At 46.2% G+C, this 21,081-nt stretch overlaps 1 protein-coding gene across 1 annotated transcript; it reads left to right on the top strand.

Moving 5' to 3' along the window:
• The first annotated feature begins 5,290 nt into the window (after positions 1 to 5,290).
• PARK7 (Parkinsonism associated deglycase) lies at positions 5,291 to 20,974 on the top strand. Its single transcript, XM_011000788.3, has 7 exons — positions 5,291 to 5,448; positions 6,467 to 6,584; positions 7,881 to 7,982; positions 9,841 to 9,900; positions 10,939 to 11,008; positions 14,393 to 14,479; positions 20,396 to 20,974. Exons 2-7 carry the CDS (start codon positions 6,495 to 6,497, stop codon positions 20,554 to 20,556), a joined length of 570 nt encoding a protein of 189 aa, XP_010999090.1. The 5' UTR covers positions 5,291 to 5,448; positions 6,467 to 6,494; the 3' UTR covers positions 20,557 to 20,974.
• Positions 20,975 to 21,081: the final 107 nt, after the last annotated feature.

Here is a 21,081-nt window from a genome sequence, read left to right as displayed (position 1 = left end):
CCAGGAACTAATACTAGCTGTACTCTATCACTTTACAATGGGAAGCCTAACGGTCAGTCAGCGTCTGCTGTAGTAACCATAACTCCCTGTTAACAAAAAATGAAATCCCAAACCCTTCTGCTGCTTGTAAAAGTATTTGCTGACATATCTCTCTCAGTGATGGGGGTTCCAATGGGACCCATTCACTGATTTGCATTTGGCAAGGACCATCTTCCCAGGAACCCCACCCCCACCCCCACTCCAGCCCGCACGCTCAGGGCTCTGCTATAGACCTGGTAAGGACTGGGGGAAAAATAGACCTAGGCCCACGCCTTATAACTGGGACCCCCAATTAAATCCCTTATTAAGCAAGGTCCATCACCTTCTTAATGCGACTAACCCACAACTAGCAAGTGATTGCTGGCTTTGCCTGTGTCCCAGCCCCCTCCAGCATGTAGACAGCCCGATAGGTCTCTCAGATCTAACCAAGTTTAATGGCCTCCCTGGGTGGTCCCTGGACTCCACAGATGTAAGCTCCAAGTCAGTTAATGTATAGTTGGCCCATAGAGCTCCTGACTGCATCTACAACCTGGGGACAAAACATTCTATGGGAAATCTATCCATTGCCCAGTGTAGCCAAACCCATAACTGCAAAACTGTTTATGATTGTATGCCTGTCAAGCCCTGGTGCACACCGAGCCCAGGAACCTTTTTCGTATTGAGGTGGGAAGCCCCATAAAAAGATCAGCAGGACCCCCAGGCAGGGCCATTACTTTCCTGCCAGCACCATCCGGTTTCCTGGCCCAGAGGCTCTATCTCACTTTTTCCCTCTGAAATGGCTTACTTACCCCTAAAATTTTATTGGTTCCCTGAGCTCACCCCTGATTGGTTATTTCCTTTACTCCTGATTGGTTCATTTCCTAACTTCTGATTGGCCCATTTGTAGTACTTCATTTGCATGGAGCTCACTCCTGATTGGTTATTTCTCTCCCTCCTGATTGGTCCATTTCTACGAAGCTTGTTCCTAATTAGTCAACTTGCGTTATACCTCATTTGCATATGATGTTGCAAAGTGTAAACTGGCAGCCTATAAAAGTTGGTGTAAACCGACAGCTGGGGTTCAGAGCTTGGAATGTTAACTCCTTTGGGCCCGCTGGCGTAATAAACCTGAGTTCTCCAACTCTCCGAGTGCTGCTTGGTCTCTCGCCCAGATCCAGGCTGCTGTCACAACTGAACTGTAACACCGAGCTGTAACACATTTTTCCACAACAGTATGCGGGACACATGCCTACCAGTGCCTGCCAGCCATTTGGACAGGTACTTGCACATTGGCCTTCCTTACCCCTCAGATGGACATAATAACCTAATGACCAGTGCTTTCCCATACCACTGATGGCCCATACTCGATAAATAAGGGCCATTCAACTGAGACCACTACTCATTGGGCTGGGAATAGCAACTGGAGTGGGCACAGGTGTAGGAGGAATAGCCTTATCATCCTACTATTACCAGCAGTTATCTAAAGACTTAAAACAAGTGGCTGAGTCCTTAATGACACTACAAAACCAGTTAGACTCCCTAGTGGCAATAGTCCTACAGAACAGGAGGGGTTTAGACTTGCTTACTGCCGAAAAGGGGGGACTCTGTCTCTTCCTAAATGAGGAATGCTATTTCTATGTAAATCTATCACGAATTGTCAGAAATATGGTCTGACAACTACGAGATCGAGCTGAATACAGGGCACAGGAATTAGCAAATTCCTGGGCACAATGAAATAACCTCTGGAGTTGGGCCTCCTGGCTCCTCCCCCTAATAGGCCCCCTCCTTATGATCCTTCTAGCACTGCTGTTTGGTCCCTGCATCCTTAATCTCATTACTCATTTTATCAGTCCACAAATAGTCACTAAGGCTACAACTACTGGTTACTCAGTACAGGTCCCTGGACCAGGAAGAGCCTGATTGTGAGTAAGGGTCACCACTCTAAAGGTTGATGCTCTCTATAGATATTAAAGAGAAAATCAAAAGGGGGGAATGAGGTGGGAAGCCCCACGAAAAAGACCAGCAGGACCCCCATGCAGGATCACTACTCCCCTGCCAGCACCATCTTGTTCCTTGGCCTGGTGGCATTATATTGCTTTTTTCTCTGAAACAGCTTACTTCTAAGAAAGTGGAACTTACCTCTAAAATTCTGTTGGTACCTTGAGCTAACTCCTGATTGGCCCATCCCCCTTAGTCCTGATCGGTCCATTTCTACAAAGCTTGTTCCTAATTAGTCAACTTTGTTATACATTATTTGCATATGATGTTACAAAATGTTGCAAAGTCTAGACTGGTAGCCTATAAAAGCCTGTGTAAGCCTACAGATGGGGTCCAGAGCTTGAAGTGTTAACTCCTCTGGGCCTGCTGGTGTAATAAACCTGAGTTCTCCAACCCTCCAAGTGTTGCTTGGTCTCTCACCCAGTCCAGGTTGCTGTCACAACTGAGCTGTAACACTGAGCTGTAACACACTTTGCTGCAACACCAGAGCTCCCCAAAAGGTTTCCTTCTTAAAATGCGAGGTGATTGAAGATATTTACATTTTTTGCATGAGTGCAGAGTGTTGCATACATTAATCTATTTACCATTTTAAAAATTCAATAAAACCACTCTCACTACCATTGTATCACATGAACTATATGAAAGTGCTTTGCAAACCAGCAAAGAAAAGTAACACGTGATTTCTTGAAAATAAACGTGCTTTTGATATCTAAATTGAAACTTTAAATACTGCCATTGAAATACACTCTTTGATCTTATATATTACTGTTGAGAATGCTAACTTATATGGGGCTGCTCAAATGTATTTCCCGTTTGTGGGAATTTACCCTCCAGTTATACTTCCACAAGTGGGACATATAAATACAGTCATTCAATGCAGTGCTGTTGGCAGAAAACGACTGGAAATAACCTAAGTGTTAACAGTAGGGCACCAGTAAGTCATCTATAGAACATGCCCACGATGGCACACTATCTATCTGAGAAAAAAAAAATGAGGAACTTATTTTTGATATGGAATGTCTCCAGGATATTCTTAATAAGGTGATGGCAGCCAGAGGGGAAGTACAGAACAAGGTATAGAGTCAGCTACATTTTTATGAGAAAGAAGGAAAATAATAGTATATATTTGTATTTGCTTGTGCAAATAAAAGAAATACTGGATGGCTGCCCAAGAAACTAATAAGGTGTTTACTTAGGAGAGGGGAATAGAACTGGATGGGGTCAGGGATAGGAGCCTTCTGTTCAATGCAACCATTATCATTATGGCTTTTGAAACTAGTTAAAAGTATCACTAATCAAAGATTTTAGAAATAAAATTTGAGATTATTGACCTTAAAAAATAACAAGATCTTTAGCTAGCTGAGATGAGTTTACTTGGAATAGCAAAGGAGTTGCAATTCAAGACAAGCCAACAAGCTATATAGCGAGCCACAGGCAAGTCCAAGGAGACAAAGGGAAGGTCAGCATGTATCAGATTTTAGAAGGAAATTGGAGAGGGCTGGGTGGTTTTTTAATTGACCACAATTGTGGGCAGCTTGTTTGTTGCCGTGTCAGGAAGAAATCTTTCTTCCTCCATGGTCTGTAAGCTGTGGTGATGTATGTGTTAGAGCCCTCCCTTCATGGCTTCCCTGCTCCATTTTGATTTAGGTTTCCTTTGTGCCTCTTTGAAAGATTATCATTTCAATAAATGAATTAACTAAGTATAGACACACCTTGTTTTATTATACTTCACTTTATTGTGTTTCGCATTTCTTGTTTTACAGATTGAAAGTTTGTGGTAACCCTGCGTCAAGCAAATCTACTGGCGCCATTCTTCCAATGGCATTTGCTCACAGAATTAGAAGTGGAGCCTGAAGATGTGACTCAGTTGCTGCCATCTCATGATAAAATTTTATCATGACGCGAGGAGGAGTCACTTATGGATGAGCAAAGTAAATGGTTTCTTGAGATGAAATCTACTCCTGGTGAAGATGCTGTGAAATTGCTGAAATGACATAAGAGATTTAGAATATGACATAAACTTAGCTGACAAAGCAGCAGCAGCTGGGTTTGAGAAGAATGACTCCAATTTTTATAAGTTCTACTGTAGGTAAAATGCTAAAACAGCATCACATGCTTGATTGAAGAAAATTTCATTTCATTTAGTAAATTGCTACGCGGTTGAGGGGTAATAGCTCAGTGGTAGAGTGTGCTTAGCACGCACAAGGTCCTGGGTTCTATCCCCAGTGCCTCCATTTAAAGAGAGAGAGCATCAGAAATTGCGGCAGCCACCCCAATCTTCAGCATCCCAGGCTCCACCAGCAAAACCCTTTCATCAACAAAAAAGTTATGACTTGTTGAAGGCTCAGGTGATGGCTAGCATTTTTTAAGAATAAAGTATTTTTAAAAATAAAGTATGTACTTTTTTAGACGTAATGCTATTGCACACTAAATAGACTACAGTAGAGTGTAATTATAACTTTTATATGCGCTGGAAAACCAAAAATTCATGTGTCTCTTTTCACTGCCTAGCCACTTCAATGCAATTGTCTGGAACCAAATCTGCAGAATCTCGGAGGTCTGCCTGTAGGTGTCTGCTTATATGTTCGGGTATCTCGCTAAGCCTGTGGATGCAAAAGCAGCATTGGAAACTTCAAAAAAATAAAAAATAAAAAAAAACTTTTCAGACTCTAATATATATGAAATTGGCCATGGGAACCAAATTAGTCACTGGGGAGAATTCGAAGGCTGAGGCGACGCAGGAAGGCGCTCAAGGAAACAGGAACAATGAAAAGGAGGCCTGAGTGCACAGAGGAAGCGTGAAGGACCAATTCTATTTTGTGAAGATGCGAGTTTAAAGCAAGCCTCCGGGGCTCTTCAGACGAGCCTTGCACGGCTGGGCTTTGGCAAAGAGCGGGTTAAATTCAGAGCGCGCGGCGGGCAGGCCGGACCAAATCTTGGGTGGGGGGCTTGCAAGAGAATGTGTGAGTCCGCAGGATTCTCCTGGTGCTGGCTGTTCCAAATAGAATCGTCCGAGATGCACAATCGCGATACGGAAGGGCAGGCCGGCCCCCGGTTCTCCGAGATGGTTTGGCCGGATGTGACGTAACGTGATGCGAGCGACGTGCGTCTGCGCAGTCCGATGCTGAGCGCCAGGGTCCTGACAGCGCGCGTCTGCGCAGTGCAGGGCAGTGAGACGACAGACGGCGCGCGTCTGCGCAGTGAGGGGCTGAGCGCCTGGGGCCGAGCAGCGCGCGGCTGCGCAGTGCGGAGCGATGAGACGCCAGGCGGCGCGCGTCTGCGCAGTGCGGTGCTGAGGACGGAGCCGGGCGGCGCGCGTGCGTCCTGGCGAGCGTCCCCGGTTAGTCAGGTTCTGGCTCTGTCGTCCCCGGCGCTGAAGTGTCGCCGAACGATCCGAGGCGCCGCGTCCGTGGGAGGAGAGGCGAGGTTCAGGTCGGGGCCCTGGGGAGCACGGCGGTGGCGCCGCGGGCGGCGAGGGGGCGCGGGGCCGCGCGCTGGACAGTCGCGAGGCTCGAAGGGAGCGCCCTCAGAGGGGTTCCCCCAACCCGCGCGGACCCGGCCGGCGTCTCGCCGCGTCTGAGGAGCGCGCCCTCCCTGTTTAAGCAGATGGCGCCTTTCTGCAGCCAAGCGTAGTCGCAGCTCTGAAGCTTCCAGAATTTGTGTACATAGTTTCCCACCAGTTTGGAGCCACCTAACTGTGTTTGTCGACATCGTTTTGTTAAAATCTATGTTGCACGGAGAACCAAACTCTCCGGAAGGAGAATAGGCTCAAAACTCAAGGCCCTGGCTTAGCATCTGTCCTTTACAACGAGAGAGCCAAGTGCAAAGAGAGATTCTAGCTGGATTGAGTAAGGGGAAATTCCCATGTGTCTCCGTCATTTAAAAAAAAAAAAAAGTGTCTTCAAATAGTTAACACTGTTAACCTCCCCCACCCTGAATTTTTAGTGCAGTTATTGGAACTAAGAAAAAAAATTCCCTCCAAAAATCTCAGGGGCTACTTGCTAAAGACTGTGTATTTCATGGGTTTTTTTACCCATGAAGTTAAATTTAGTCGTTTCTCTGCGAAATAGTTCTTCAAGAAAAGAAGACCTTTTATCTCCCCAAATTGTGTGAAATGCAAGACCCACGTACTTGTGTCTTGGAAAATTTCATTTGCAATTTATTACTAGAAATTGGATTTTAAAAAATATAAAAATCTAAACGAAACTAACGTGTTGGCAACCTTACTGGGTTTTCATCTCAAAAAGAACAGCAATTGAAATTCTACTAAGTAAACCCATGTTAACCTAGAATGCTTTTTTCATGTTCAGTTGTTTGTCTTATCAAAACCTTTTCCCTAGGAGGCATGTAGTTACTCTACTTAAAAATGTTCCTAAATTTAAAATTTGGGGCTTTTCCAGGGTTGCAGTGAAAGTGTTTTGAATTTTTTTTTTTTTTTTTTTTTTTTTAGTTAAGTCTTTAAAAAATACAACATAAAAATGGCTTCAAAAAGAGCTCTGGTCATCCTGGCTAAAGGAGCAGAAGAGATGGAGACGGTCATCCCTGTAGATGTCATGAGACGAGCTGGAGTAAGTCCCCCAAGGTTTTTTAGCCCTCCTCCCTTTTGAAACATTTTTGAATTTTTCTGAATTTTGAATAAAGTCGTATCCAGTGTCCTTTATGAAACATTTCAAGCATACACAGCAGTACAGGCACGATATAATAATAATTACCTGTTTATCCGCTGTCCACATTTAATACTTGTGAATGTTTTGCCATATTTCTTTCAGATCTGTTTCTTGGAGAACAAATGCTTTAAAAGAATAAAACATGGCAAAGCTGTCTTTGTAAATTTCCCAGATCTGTGCCCTTTCTGGCCCCAGAGATAACTGCTCCCCTCACATGGATGTATATCCAGCCCATGCATGTCTTTAAAGTAACGTTAGATTGTAGTTTTCATTCTGCATATCTGTATTATAAATCTGTATGTGTCTATATAGCCATCATGAATACCTACGTAGCATTTACTGAGGGCTAGGTGTCATTCTCAGCACTTAGGTAAACCTTTTTATGTGTTACAACAACCCACTGAGTTATTGCCATTCTCATTTTGCTGTTGAAGAAACAGGTGCAGAGACAATCGATCAATCAAAATATTTAAGTAAATAAAGTGCACATATTGTAGAAAAGATAAAGATCCAGTTTATTTAAAACTGCTGCTTTGTGTTGCACTGTAGGAATATGCCCAGTCTACCCGTTCTTCTGTTGCCTTGTTTCACAGCATCATAATACTGTAATACTCTCGTACGGGTTTCCTTGCTCAAAGATGTGGAAGTTTCTCTAGGATCTATGCCTGAAAGGAATAGCTGGTTGCGTGGTCAATGTTACTAGATGTTGTCAAATGACTTTCCAGAGTACTAAGATGTGGGCCACCAGCAATGAGGAAAATTCCTGTTTTCCCAGCACTAGCTCTCAGTATTGTCAACTTTGTAAATTTTTGCAAGGTGAAGTAGTATTTTATTATTTTAACTTGCATGCCTACCTTAATAAAATATCATGAGGTTTAAATGGCAGCAGTAACTTTGCGAGAATGATTATTGATAGGATGGTCGTATGGCTTATCCCCCAAACCAGAACCCTTGTGGGAGAAAGAACACTCAGCAGGCAGCATGCTGGGACAGCATCTTTAATTCATACTGTCCTGGGCAAACTGGGACAGACCTAGTGATAAAAGATAGCTAGCCAGCTTAATGAGCCTAAAGTCAGCATGGTTTTGTTGCGGGATTTCCTGCCAAGTTATTTTAAAACACAGGACAGCTGTGAAAATGTTACTCTAAATTTATGTTTCAGTGTTCTTAAATATCACGATGACGTCTTTCTCTTAGATTAAGGTCACTGTCGCAGGTCTGGCTGGAAAGGACCCGGTACAGTGTAGCCGAGACGTTGTCATTTGTCCTGATGCCAGTCTGGAAGATGCAAAAAAAGAGGTTTGTTGTCCATACTTGGAATTACTTTCTGCGGCTTCTTTATCAATTTCTTGAGCTGTTTGGAGTACATGTGAGGCTGTTGTTAGCACAAACTTATTTCAGGAAAGTTACTTTGCTTGGTTGTCTTTGCCACTAAATTAAGCCCTGGGAAGTGGGGGACTTTTGCTTTGCTCTGCTCTGTATCTGTATCGCTGGAGCCTGGCAGGTCCATGACCCTGCGTGTGCTCAACATGGGTGGATGGATGGGACACTTGGACCAGTATCCTGGCTCATCCAGGCAGCCTTGCCTCTTGTTATAATTCTGTTACTTGATACCAGACGATCAGTCCCGTATTTCCTAGTCATTTCTTACTCTTTATTCGAGAACTACTTGCTACCTTTCCTCTTTCAATGACACAGACGTGGTTGTGTGATTCATTTTACAGGGAACAACTATGCTTCATTCGTGGTTGGATTAAGGGAGGAGCAAGAGTTCTACTTAAATTGTGTCACTTTTTCAGTATCTTTGGCATTGCGGCTCTTGTCTTTGAGGGGGACCCACACTGTTGGGAATCTGCCAAGAGCTATAGTTCCTTTCCTCAGAAGCGTGCCTGCCCACACAGGCTCAGACTCTTGCGGACACTCTCACAGGGCTCAGGCTGAAGGGGCCAGCGTGACAGGGGTGTGGGCAGCACCCTCTGGGAGCAGAGACGTGGCAGAGAAGGACACAGAGCCAGCTCATGGATGGCCACCTGTGCCCTGGCGTGGAACCTGGGAGCGTGATTCCCTGTGCTTAGCTGTCCTCAAGTGCATGGAAAAAAACCTTACTCCTTTTTCATAAATTCAAGTATTTCAGTGCTAGATTGTGGAGTGTAAGAATACTGGTATTTACATATAAATTGTTGAAACTTTATAAATAGCAGGTTAAAAATGAGAGAGGATAAGTAAATATTTCTTCCCTGATCTTTTTTGTCCTGTGGTGTTTGGGTTTTTTTAGAACAGTAGTTACATTTTGTGTCCATTTATTGTTTAGTTCTGTATCTAAAAGAAGTGAAAGAAAGTCTATACGTCACAAATTTTGTTTTTAGTTTTGTTTCATTTTAAAACAACATAGGAGATTTATAGTCTTTAAAGGTAATTCTAAATTGCATATGACGCACTAAATATGTACAGAATTCTCATTTGATAATTTGCTGAATGACTGAATTTTTAAAACTTTCTTAACATTTTAAAGTATCGTTAAACCTTCTATTCTGTAGTTTCAGCAAGTTTGAAATCATTAGATTTCTAGGATGTTTTGATGTCTGGGATACTAAAATTTTGCATTATTTTTATCCCCCAAGTTTCATTTTTCATAAGGTTAAAAATTTTTTTTCTGCGTTTTAACATTTTCCTTTTAATTATGTATTACTTCGTACATTCCTGCCGAAAAACAACTCATGCAGTATAGACCAACACAACGTCAGATGTTAAACGTCCTTTCTCATTCCCCCTCTCCCCTCATCCCATATCAGTTGGCCCACTCCTTTGTCTGTGAGTATCTGTATACTGTCCATGTGAGCGTGTGTGTGTGTAAGTGTGTATACAGACACATCTGCATGCACATGCATGTGTATGTATTTTGTACAAGAATGAGGTCGTGCTACCCCTGCAATTCTGCCTCAAGGACATCCTTTCATTTTATTATATACAGATGTTCTCTATTTTTTACTAGTTACAACAGTGTTCCATTGTAGAGAAACATCTTGCTCTATTTAAGTGTTCTTCTGTGAACGGTGTTTTGCTTATGACCCACATTTAAAATATGAAAGTGTTTATTGTTTAATGCACTTTTCAGATGAAACATTCTCACTTTTTTTTTTTTTTTAAACTGTTACAGGGACCGTATGATGTAGTGGTTCTACCAGGAGGTAACCTGGGCGCACAGAATTTATCTGAGGTAAAAAGTGGGTAAAGAAGAAAAAAAAATGGGTATAAGTGCTACTTCAACATCTCCTGATAAGAGTCTGTTGATTTTGTTATTGTAATATTTCAGGAGGGAGGCTGTGAATAAAATAGGGAAAGATGAGATTAACAAAATGGTCTTCTAGCTTAAGGGTTTTTCTTTTTTAGCTTTTTTTGGGAGGAGGGTAATTAGGTCTACTTATTTCTTTTTAATGGAGGTACTGGGGATTGAACCCAGGACCTCATGCATGCTAAACACGCTCTCTGCCACTGAGCTGTACCCTCCCCCCATAGCTTAAATTTTCAAAAGCATTTCTAATAGCATTCACGATAGAAGTAAGCAGAATTGGTGGGACAGTTATGACAGAGGCTGTGAATCCCGTCCAAATGTGAGACTGCTTATTTTCTTCCCTCAGCAGCAGCAGAACGATCTCCTTTGGGGCTTAGGACAGCTCAGGCATAGGAAGATAAGAGATTGGCTATCTCCTCAACACGGGGCTTAGGTGGGTGCAGAGGGCGCCAGCTGCCAGCTGGAATGAGAAATGGCCAAATGGGGGCCACTGCGTCTTCATTTTGTCTTGTGCGAGGAGTCAGCCTGCAGCAAGGAGACAGCAGTAGGAGAGGCTGGCAGACAAGAGCTCACGAAGCAAGTTGAATCATATACTGGGGACTGCGGGGCCCTGTTCCCGACTCTGCTGCCTGAAAACACCCCCAGAACCGCGTTTCCTCCCTGCCGTGTCTCTCCCTGGAGTACAGCACGGCGAGGGTTCGCGTGCCCAGGGGAACTTGCTTTTCTCATCTCAGCTTTAAACGTCTTAAGAAAAGAGTGCCTTTTTCATATAATAAATGCCGTGCTTGGGTTTAAGAATGTAGAAACATTACAGATTTGGTCATTTTTATATTGATGATTTAGCAATATTGTTGAAAAGTAGTCAGATTGAAGATCTCGTGGTTTAAGCTAAAATCAGATTCTAGCCAGAGACTGGCTGTGGCTTGATCATAACTTGATGTGTTTTTGCTTTTCTTTGAATAGTCCGCTGCTGTGAAAGAGGTTCTGAAGGAACAAGAGAAGAGCAAGGGCCTCATTGCTGCCATCTGTGCAGGTGACGTGTAGCACGTGGAAGCTTCAGAACCCACGCGCCGGGGTGGTCTGTGATTATAAGATTTGGTTCCAAAGACTTCTTCCCCTTCATAAAGCAGGAAAGGCGTCTGTATTGGTGTGTTTAGTTTGGTGGCATGAAGTTAGTGTCATTTCAGAAATGACTACAGCCGTTCCGCTCTCTGCTTCTCCGTGCCTTTGGTCTACATTCTGTGAAACCTTGTGTTTTCTGTGCTTGGTGGACCTCAGAGGAAAGTCTGGCCCCTCTGGAATTCAGTAAACAGCTTGTTGCAGCAAATCCTGGTGCCAGAAGGTATTTGTGCCAGCTCACTGTCAGCAAGAACCGGGCAGACGAAACAGGACGGCTCTGCCTCGGGCTTGCCCCACGGCGCCCTCTGCCCGACATCGGTGCTCAGTGCTGCGTCTCGGGCACTGTGCTACCTCCAACTGCTTCAGAGGCAGGTTTTTGGGGCTTTATAGATGTCCTCACATCTTTGAAACCTAGTAATACTTTGTTTTCTGATAGTGCTTTAAAAATCCATTCTTTTTGCTCTACTATCAGATGATATTCTGATTAATTTTGGCGGGTGCTTTTCTTGTTTATAGGTCTTTATTGTCTGTCAAAAGAGCGAGTATATAAATTAGTGGATGTATGGATGGTTAGATAAAATGACACGTTATTTTGTTCAATACAGTAGACTTTTTAAAAGAATCCACAGGCTAGGGCTCTGGGCATTTTGCATTAGAGCAGGACTGCAGAGGCAACCGCCTGATGGGCCCTATCCTTGACCTCTGGTCGACATTGACCTCTGACTTGCCCTCAGGGCCCAAGGATTTGTCTCTGCTGAAGGACACTGCGGCACAGGCAGCTGCACCTGTCTTTGAGGAGGCGGACGTAGGGCCTATTATGTGTATAAGGACCTAGTCCAGCCCATCCCCTCCCCACTCTGCTCACCCCTCACGTCTGCCTCGCCCTTAGGTGCTTTAACCAAAGGAAGAATGGAAGGGTCTGGGCTGGCTTTGTCCTCTTAGGACTCTGCTGAAAGTCAAAACCATGTGTCCATTTTTGTTCTGTGTCATTGAGACAGGGAAATTGTTGGCCCATCTGGCTCACTGTTTTGGGCTCAGGCAGGCCTGGGTACCACGCTCCTTAGGAGCGCAGACCTGATAATCATTTAAATGGACTTCATAAGGTACACAGCGCTAATGATCTGTCTGCGATCAATCTCCTGCCCTGCTCTTCTGGGGCTGCAAAAAACGGGAAGGCGCATGCCCGTGTGTCAAGGAGACTGCAGTAGCAGTAGTTCGAGTGTGAGAGAGTGGCTGGTGTGAACCGTGGAAGAGATTCTGAGGTTTTAAATCGGTGGATGGAAACAAGAAGATTGCTAAGCGTTGCAGTCAGGAACTGGGATCTGTTTATTGAACAGGAGGAACATTAACTTAACCCTAATACTGAGTGAATGCGAGAGACAGAAATTGGAAGGGAGACTATCTTGAGAAGAAAATGAAAGGAGATTCACTCGGCGCGGTGGGGTGGGGAAGGAATCCTCCAGGGGAAGGAATCCTCCAGGGGAAGGAGCCAGCACTTGGCCCACGCGGGGCTCCAAGTACTGCCCAGGCTCAGGGGCACCCGGAGGGGCCAGGAGGTGGCGGTGGTGCTCTCTGTGTAAGTCACCACACGGTGGCGCTGTTGGCCGGATCCTCTGGGCCTCCCAAGGCAACTCAGTCCACTGTACCCTCTGCTCCGTGCTCAGGGCTGGATCCCTGCTGCTGACTCGGCCACACTTCATCCATCAGAAGCACAAGTAATAGAAGTAGCTAGATATCGCCTCTAATTTTCCAAATAGGATCCTAAAGCCCCAGAAAGCAGTAATTATGAGTTTACAGCACATTTGTTGACGTTACTGTAAGCAGTGATTTTATCACCTGGAGGGAGCAGCCTGTAAAGTCCCAGCTCACCATGTGACCACTCTCCTCACTGTAGGTCAGTCATCGCTTGAGGTTTGCTTTACAAGAAAATGCAGCAAATTATTTACTTAAAATCTTACAAAATAAGCATTAAAGGTAATTCATGAATCCATTCAAATAAAAATTGAGTGATAATCCCTCAGTTTTTACAGACATTTGCAATTTGCTACCACACACGGTTCTCTCGCGGGTAGAATACAAGTAGGAGGAGGGAGACGTCAAGTGTATTTAAAAGGCTTTTGACCTAAGGTATAAGTGAGGACTTGGTCTGAAACCGACACCTTCCGTTGGGCAGAAAGCTTATGTAATTGCGTGTTGCTTGTTTGCGCTTCCTGTTAGTAGCAGCTGAGGTCTAAGAAGCCTGTGGGTCTGTTACATAACAACTTTTTTCTTGGAACCGTGTTGAAAAATGAAAGGGCAGTAAGAAAGTGCTTGGGTTTGCTGAAGCTGAAGTGTACAGATTCTGACCTGAGATCTTACCCACCGTGGCCTGACCATTTAGAAGGTCATGGTGCTCTTTTAAAGTTTCTCTAGGTATGGCACGAGGCCTTAGAAAGTTTCTGTTTGTTTTTGTTATTTTTTGGTGGCTTAGACAAAAAAAAAATAGAATAACTACTTTCTTTAAAGTTTTAAGGTAAGATAACAACCATTCCCCTACTTGGGGAGTGTTACCTGCGAAATATGCTTGTGATTATCAGTGAAGTTGACTGTTTTCAGTGAATACATTTGGGTAAAAATCTCAACTCAGCACCTGTGTATTTTTTTAAAACTCCGTTTTAAGAGGGGAGGCCCAGAGGGTCCACAGCTGGCATTCGTGCAAGGTTCTTCTTGGTGCGTAGCTGTAAGAAAGGCCTTTATGTCTCAGACACGGAGGTGTCTCCTTTGGGGCTGGGACAGTGTTGTGTTCATTTTAATCATTCTTACCACCTGATATATTTGGATAGGCAGATGAGCGCTAATTTTTCATTTTCAATTAAAAAAAATTTAGTCTGTAAAATAGCAGTTAAGCCCAGAGGTTCAAAAGATACGAGCTGCCTTTAATGTGTAACTGAACCTTTCATTTGCAAAAGAGTAAGGCAAGGTGAGTCGCCCCCGGGGGCTCCCCCTCCTCTGTGCCCCTGTTACACTTGCAGCCCGTCCCTCCTGGGGGCACGGTCTTTTACCTGTTTGCTCCTCAGGTGTCAGGGTACGTCTTTTTGATGAAATGGTTATCTTGAGTTTGTATGCTTTTGCCGTATGTGCTTAGCTCAGGTGGTTTATTATAAACACACTTCAGCTCTCATACTGGGAGGCGTTTAATTTCAGAATCGTAAGTATATTTTTAGGTAAGATCCTCCTGATTTTGAAGAATTCCTGCTGCAGTTTTTAAAGTATGGGTCTTTCTATATCTCCACTTACATCTTTTTATTTATCTTTTTAGGCCCTACGGCTCTGTTGGCTCACGAAATAGGTTTTGGAAGCAAAGTTACAACGCACCCACTTGCTAAAGACAAAATGATGAATGGAAGTAAGTGTATGCTTGTATTTTAATGTACAAAAAGACCTTCTCAAAAGCAGCCATGTGGCATTGTCTCCCACAGGTCTACATAGTTGACACATAGGGGTTCCCGGTGGGGGTTGAGGTTTGACATGTCCCTTGCTTTCTTTGCAAGTGTTTTAACATGAGAGGCGGGCTCACCTTACGAGTCTCTGTATATCCCGGAGGGGTGGGAGCTAAGCCAAAGGCCAGCGTCACAGACTGAAGCGGTTGCAAAATGCCAGTTTAATTAGTATTTTTACCAAATACTTTGCCAGTGATCTGAAGGTAAATTTTAAACTTTGATAGCAATTTTAGAATGTGCCCTTTTGCCCACAGTCCAATGTGAAGTGCACACTGCTCCGTCGTCCTTCTGAGGAGGCCTGGGTCCAAGCCTGTTCCTCGGCTGACAGATTTCTTTTATAAATATCAAGTAGATATTTAACTTTTGTTAACTTATTTTTATAAAAACAGTTTCTATTCATGTTTTTAAAAATGCAAACAGCACAGAAAGAGATGACGTAAAAAGAGATGTTCCTTTCCTCACTGACTTCCCCACCCCTTTCTCTAATTCACAGAGGTAATTTCTGTTAAAAGTTTTTTGTGTAACCCTAGAATTGTCTCTGTACACCCCCCTTATCCTTTGTGGTTTAATATTTTTACTCCAGTGAAATCTCATAAATACATCCTGCAGCTTGCTTTTTTAACGTAATGTTACGCTTTTTCTTCATAATGTATCAAAAAATTTTAAATTCTCTTATATTGCTTGTTATTTGGAGATTATTTTAAAAAAAAAAGGTTGTTGTCGTCTCTTAACAGCTTGCAGAGACGTGTGTGTCAGGTTTTAAAGTGCGAGGCATATATGATTAACCCAGTTCCTGAACGTGCGGCTGTGCCAGGGCCACTGCTTCCCCGGTACCAGCTGCTGCTGCTCAGTGTGGCTTTCAGGGCACCAAGCAGTAGTGTCTTCTGTCAGACAGGAAGGGTCTTCCTCGGCCACCTGTCCCTGCAGTGCATGTCACAGGGAGGCAGGGACCTTGGAACATGCAGAGAGAGAGGACAAATGCAAGAGAATCAGAATTCCCACTTAGAAGCCAAGGTGATCCGACTGGCATTCAACCAGGTGGGACACTGAGTGACACCAGCCAACCAAAACACGGTGGCTAAATGAAAAGACTGATACCATCAAAGGCGGGTTTGAAGATGGCTGTGCAGCTGATACATTTTCCGCCTGTCAGTCCTGCCCTGGGCTTACTGTGAACTAAAAGGGCAGTTAGCATCATTTCTTATAGTCCCTTTTCATAGAAAAGTAAAGTGATGCAGTTTTCATTTTATTGCCTTTGTTTTTCTAAATTAATAGACCTTATTTTTCAGAAGAGTGTTAGGTTCACAGCAAAATGAAGCAAAAAGTACAGAGTTCCCGCGAACCCCCGTCTGCCCACGCACAGCCCCCCTCCCCACCAGGCGGTGAGCCTGAGCTGCCTCGTCGCCGTCACCCAGCGCCGTGGTTTACGTCAGGGTTCACTCTTGGTGTTGGACATTCTGCATGTTTTTTAATTTCATCTAGAGTAGTATTTTCTTAAAACCTATAATTTTACTTTAGTTGATAGAAAGACAGTAAGTTGTCATTAAAACCCTCTGTGTGAAAGTTGATTTTTTTTTCAAGGCTCTGGCTTCTGGGCATTTTTTAATGTAGGGATTTAACTTACTTTGAGCCAGTGGGGGGATTTTGGAGGGTCAGAAAGAACAGAATCAGGCTTCATTTAGTAGTTGCAACACATGAGAAGGAGGGCTCGAGTCAGACAGTCTCCGTTACCTGAAGGTGCATCCTTTCTGTCTCCTTCCTTGTGAGACCTCAAGACCTGAGGTCCATCAGACGTAGAAGATTAGGCTGTTAACTCTTGGGCATTTCCAGGCACACTCGCAGCCCCCAGGGCCAGGCAGGCAGGCAGGCATTGACCTCACAGGTGAGGAAACAGGCTGGGGGAGGCGAGGCCACATGGCCAGGCAGGCCGGAACTCCGGCCCTGCCTCTGTCCCTGTGAGGCTCCCACACACGTTTGTTACCAGGCGCTGGGTTTAGTCAGTTCCATTGTAAGAAAAAAATGTTTGCAATTCTGCGCTTTAAGAACATTCTGAGAAGTGGAGCTACAGGCACTTCCTGGGCGTCTCCTGCAGTGAGGCCCTCCTGCTTGTCCTCATCGCGACCTCGCCATTCAGATCAGTATGAAATGTTTTACTCAGATGGGCAGTCCAGTCTGAAGGACAGAGTCTGCTTCTCAGCTTTGAAATGAAGGTGCGGCCTCGCCGTTTGCTTGCCCGTTGTTGCGGTGAGCATCTGAAGGCCTGGCCCAGGGCTGAGCCCTGGGAGCGGAGCCGGGAACAGGCTGGGGTAACTGCGCCGCCTCCTGCTGGCCTTTGGTTCGACTGGATTCCCATGGTAGTCCTGTTAGCTCGGTATCGCCCCCGTTCTGCAGAAGAGGAAAGGGAGGCCCAGGGAGGTCAGGCAGCTCCTAAACCGCAGACCCAGGACTGGAACCCAGGGCTGCTGTGCGCAGGGGCCAGCGGCTTTTCCTTGAAGGGCCGGTAGTAAATATTTCCGGCTCTCTGGGACTTCACGTCCGAGGCTCTGAGACCACCTGGGTGAGGTGTCGCCTGTAAAAGCAGCCATCAGTTGCTGACCGCTTCGCCCCCAGCCTCCCCAGTTGCTTTATGTCTGGGCTTTGAGAGAGGCTTTGGGGTGTTTGCTTAAAGTTGAAAAGAAGTGAGTGCCTTGTGCCAGACTGAGCGTGTGGTGTCCTGTGCCCGTGGGCTGGTGCACCCGCGCCCTTGCAGGCGAGGGCCAGGCGTGCTGTGCTTCTGCGTGCTCGCCGCTAGGTGGGGCTAGTGGACAAGCAGACCTGTGCTCCTGGTTGAGGTTTTGAGAACCATGGAACCTGTAAACATCTTTAACCAGTTTAAGCTGTATTTGTAGTATTTTACCCACAAAGAGATTGTTGAGTGAAGCGTGTCGAATCGTGCTTCCCGCTGCCCCATCTAGACAGCCGTCTCAGCTCTGGGAGGCTCGGCCCAGCCGGTTTCCTAGTTGAGCATTTAAAGTGAGCTTGGCCTGGCTTAACCACCAGTCATTGAGGTTGCATTATGAAAACCCCTCTTCCTCAAAGTAGGGCTCCTCTTTTCTGTAGTAACGTAACTGGGGAATCTTCCACGCGCTGTGGTCAGGTACTTGAGCGGTGACTTGATTTGTAACGAGCCTAGGAAGACAGGAGTTACTGCAGGTGTTGTTAACCCACTCTGAAGGGACCTGGGCGTCAGTACCTTGTCTCTAAAGCTCATAATACAGCAGGAGCATCTTTTTAGGCGACGTTTTCTCTGTATGTGTTCATTGAACAAGTACTTCCTGAGCTCTTCCTCAGGCTCTGGGAACAGAAAAAGGAACAAGATGAAGTCGTGTCCTCAGATGTTCTCGGGTGGGTGGGAGATGGGTCCACACTGGCTGGGGCCGGGGGTAAGGTGGTCAGAGGTGGAGTGTGTGCTGCATGCTTGGCTCTGCCTGCAGGGACAGCGTGTGGCAGGATTTCACAGAGGACCCTCGTGGGCTGTTAATCCCCGCCCTGAATCTTGTGTCCTTTGGGTTCCATGCTGCTGAGTGGCGCCAACACCTGCCCAGTTGCCGGGACAGACGGCTAGGAATCATTCTGTGTGCCTCCCCACGTCCGGTCCTTCACCAGGTTCCGGGCATGTTATCTGCAGAACACACCTTAGACCTTTGTTTCCTCTCCATTGCCACTGTCCCCACCCAGGTCACCATTGGCTCCCACCTGGACGCAGGTTCTTTTCTGTCTCTGTCCTGGCTCCTTCTGGTCCAGTCTCTGCATGCAGACCAGGCCTGAGGGCTTGCGCACTGTGATGTGGAGTTCAGGGTCACCTCTAGGTGCTGGAGAAAGTTGGGGAAGACTTGTCGTAGGGGAGACAGGTGGGTGTGCTCTGACTTGCACTTTGGAAAGAGCATCTTCGTGGGGTGCTGAGTGTGGAGGGAGGGCAGTGTGGGGAGGGCTGCCCACAGAGGGGAGGTGGGGGGTGTTCATTCTTCTGTTCACTGGTACTTGGGGCGCCTCCTTGGGGCCGTTCATATCAAGGCTGGGCTGGGGCAGGTGAGCGCTCAGTGGTTTTCAGAATAGACCACGAGCAAGGAAACAGGTTGTTCCCGGGGTCCGGCAGTGCTGAGTGGGTGCTCTTATGGGTCCCAGGGACCCGGTGTGGAGAGGTGGCCTCCCTGAGAGGCCGATGCTGACCCTGGGAGGGGGAGGAGGTGGGAGCTCTCTGGGCAGAGTGGGCAGCCCGGCAGCTCTTCCTGGGGCCAGAGAGTGTGGGGTGCTCGGTGACAGTTCCAGGTGGGAGAGTGGGCGATGGGACAAGTTGGGGGGGCAGTGGGGCCAGGCCATGGGGGTGCTGCTGCACCTGGGGAGTTGGAGCCTGGCTCTGTATGCAGTGGGAGGCTTTGCTGATGGCTGGTGTGGAGGGTGAGAACTTGGCGAGCCAGTACCAGGAAGCCCAGCATTGTGGCCTGGAACTTGCCTGGAGGTGGTATCATTGCCCAGAGGTACTTCATGCAAATATAGAAGCACGTTTCTAGTTATTACATTTGCAAAAATATAGCCAGTTAGGGACACAGAAGAAAAGGAGCCCCTGACAAGAGAGGGTGGCTTCTCCCTCCATCTCTCCCCACTCCCGACATGTTGTGTATCGTTTTTGCGTGTTTGTCTTGAGGCAGCAGAGAATGTGTGCAAAACGCAGGTGGTCAGTGTGATGGGGGTTCTGCCTTCAACACGGCTTCACCCTCACCCCCTTCCTGCCAGTGGTTTGTAGGGAAGGAAAAATAATTTCCCCTCCACCTTTCTGAGTTCTTGGCTGAAACCCCTGTAATAGAAGACAGATTAGCAAGAGAAAAACAAAAAAGCTTGTTAATCTGTACTCATGGGAGATGCCCAGGGAAAAATGAGTAGCTCCCTGAGATGGCTGAGAAATCCGGCTTAAATGCCATCTTTGTGTGTGTGGGAGGGAGGCAATTAGGTTTACTTATTAGAGGAGATGCTGGGGATTGAACCCAGGACCTCGTGCATGCTGAGCATGCACTCTGCCACTTGAGCTATACCCTCCCCCCCTTAAATGCCATCTTAATAGGGAAAGGGGAGGGGGAGATCGGCCTCCTAGGGGAGAGTCATTGGCTTTTAAAAAGGAAAGGTGGAGGGTCTTTAGAAGAGTAGGCGGGAGGAGTGACCTCTTGTGACAGAGTCTGGTGCGGTGTCAGCCTCCAGTTTTCTCTCCTGGTTGTTGAAACTCCCGGAAGGGGATTGATGACAGCTGAGTTCCTTTTGGATGCTCTGTCTTCAGGCAGAAAAGGGGAGTTTAGAGAAAGCCTCTCATGACATGTGCTGTTATTCATGTACCTACAGCTCAGAACAGTATTCCGAAGCGGCATATTTTGGGGTGGCAGATTCTCTGCCCTCCAGGTTATGAAATTGACACTTGAGCACTTGTTGTATACTGGAAAGTGAGCAGTCAGCATTCGCTCCAACATCTCACGTTTACGAGGTCTCACACGGCTGCGCTGAACATACGTGTATTTATATGTTTCATTTCAGCAGTTGTCGGCGGCCCCCTCTTTGCTGTACAGGCGCCTTTAATATCCTCACGGTGTGCTTGGAAGGCCTCCGAGAGCCAAGTGCATTTTTGAATGACCCGCTGCAGAGTCGGCGGGGGTGGGGAGGAGCAGTTTGCTTGTTGGTTGGTTTTTAATTTGCGAGAGACCAGCCGCTGCTGTCACGGAATGGCGTTGCTAGGTGGAGTCCATGGCTGTCCAGCAGAGCCCATTAGGACCTGACGGTTTTCTGTGTTTGTTTCCAAGATCATTACAGCTACTCAGAGAGTCGAGTGGAGAGGGACGGGCTGATCCTCACCAGCCGGGGGCCTGGAACCAGCTTCGAGTTTGCCCTCGCCATCGTGGAGGCCCTGGCCGGCAAGGAGGTGGCAGCGCAGGTGAAGGCACCTCTCGTTCTGAGAGATTAGCAGGGCTGGAGGGGTAGGCCGTCCGTAATCATTCTCACTGTGTTCACTCCAAACACAAAGCGGGGTCAGTGTGCCCCACCCCCACCCCCATGCAGGGGTCACCGCCAGCAGCCCAGCGGTGCATCCCCACATTTGTGTCCCCAGTTGTGACCCCACATTTCTAAACCTTGACTGCAGAATAAATAGTGCATTTAGCAAACTGTTGATTGTTCCTTCTTTTCCCTCTGGTCTCCGTTGTTTGGTGTGAAGCCAAATTATCAGCTTCATTAAACTGTTGATATTGCTACTGTTGATATTGCTACAGCAAACACATCTTACACGGCCAGGAGGAAAAGCATAGAACAAAGATTTAAAAGTGCGATTTCTCTCCCACTCATTACCTGTATCTCTAATGTGCTATTAAAAAAAACCCAGTGAAGTTGGCTGTACTGTGAATCTTTGTAAGCTAATTCCTCTTTTCACGTTATAGCAGAAGTCCTCAGATGGAATTGAAAACCTCTCCAGGTTGGCCCAGCCCGTTTCCCT

Source organism: Camelus dromedarius, chromosome 14 (assembly GCF_036321535.1).
Source record: "Camelus dromedarius isolate mCamDro1 chromosome 14, mCamDro1.pat, whole genome shotgun sequence".
Taxonomy (NCBI): domain Eukaryota; kingdom Metazoa; phylum Chordata; class Mammalia; order Artiodactyla; family Camelidae; genus Camelus; species Camelus dromedarius.
The sequence above is the reverse complement of the archived record's forward strand: the minus strand, read 5'-3'. Positions and strand labels throughout refer to the sequence as shown.

What these genes read in the sequence shown, in the direction of transcription:
- PARK7 (XM_011000788.3), top strand. Translation starts at nt 6,495, where the DNA reads ATGGCTTCAAAAAGAGCTCTGGTCATCCTGGCTAAAGGAGCAGAAGAG. An exon ending in ATGTCATGAGACGAGCTGGA is followed by an intron (nt 6,585 to 7,880) that starts GTAAGTCCCCCA and finishes TCTTTCTCTTAG; the next exon opens with ATTAAGGTCACTGTCGCAGG. An exon ending in CATTGCTGCCATCTGTGCAG is followed by an intron (nt 11,009 to 14,392) that starts GTGACGTGTAGC and finishes TTATCTTTTTAG; the next exon opens with GCCCTACGGCTCTGTTGGCT.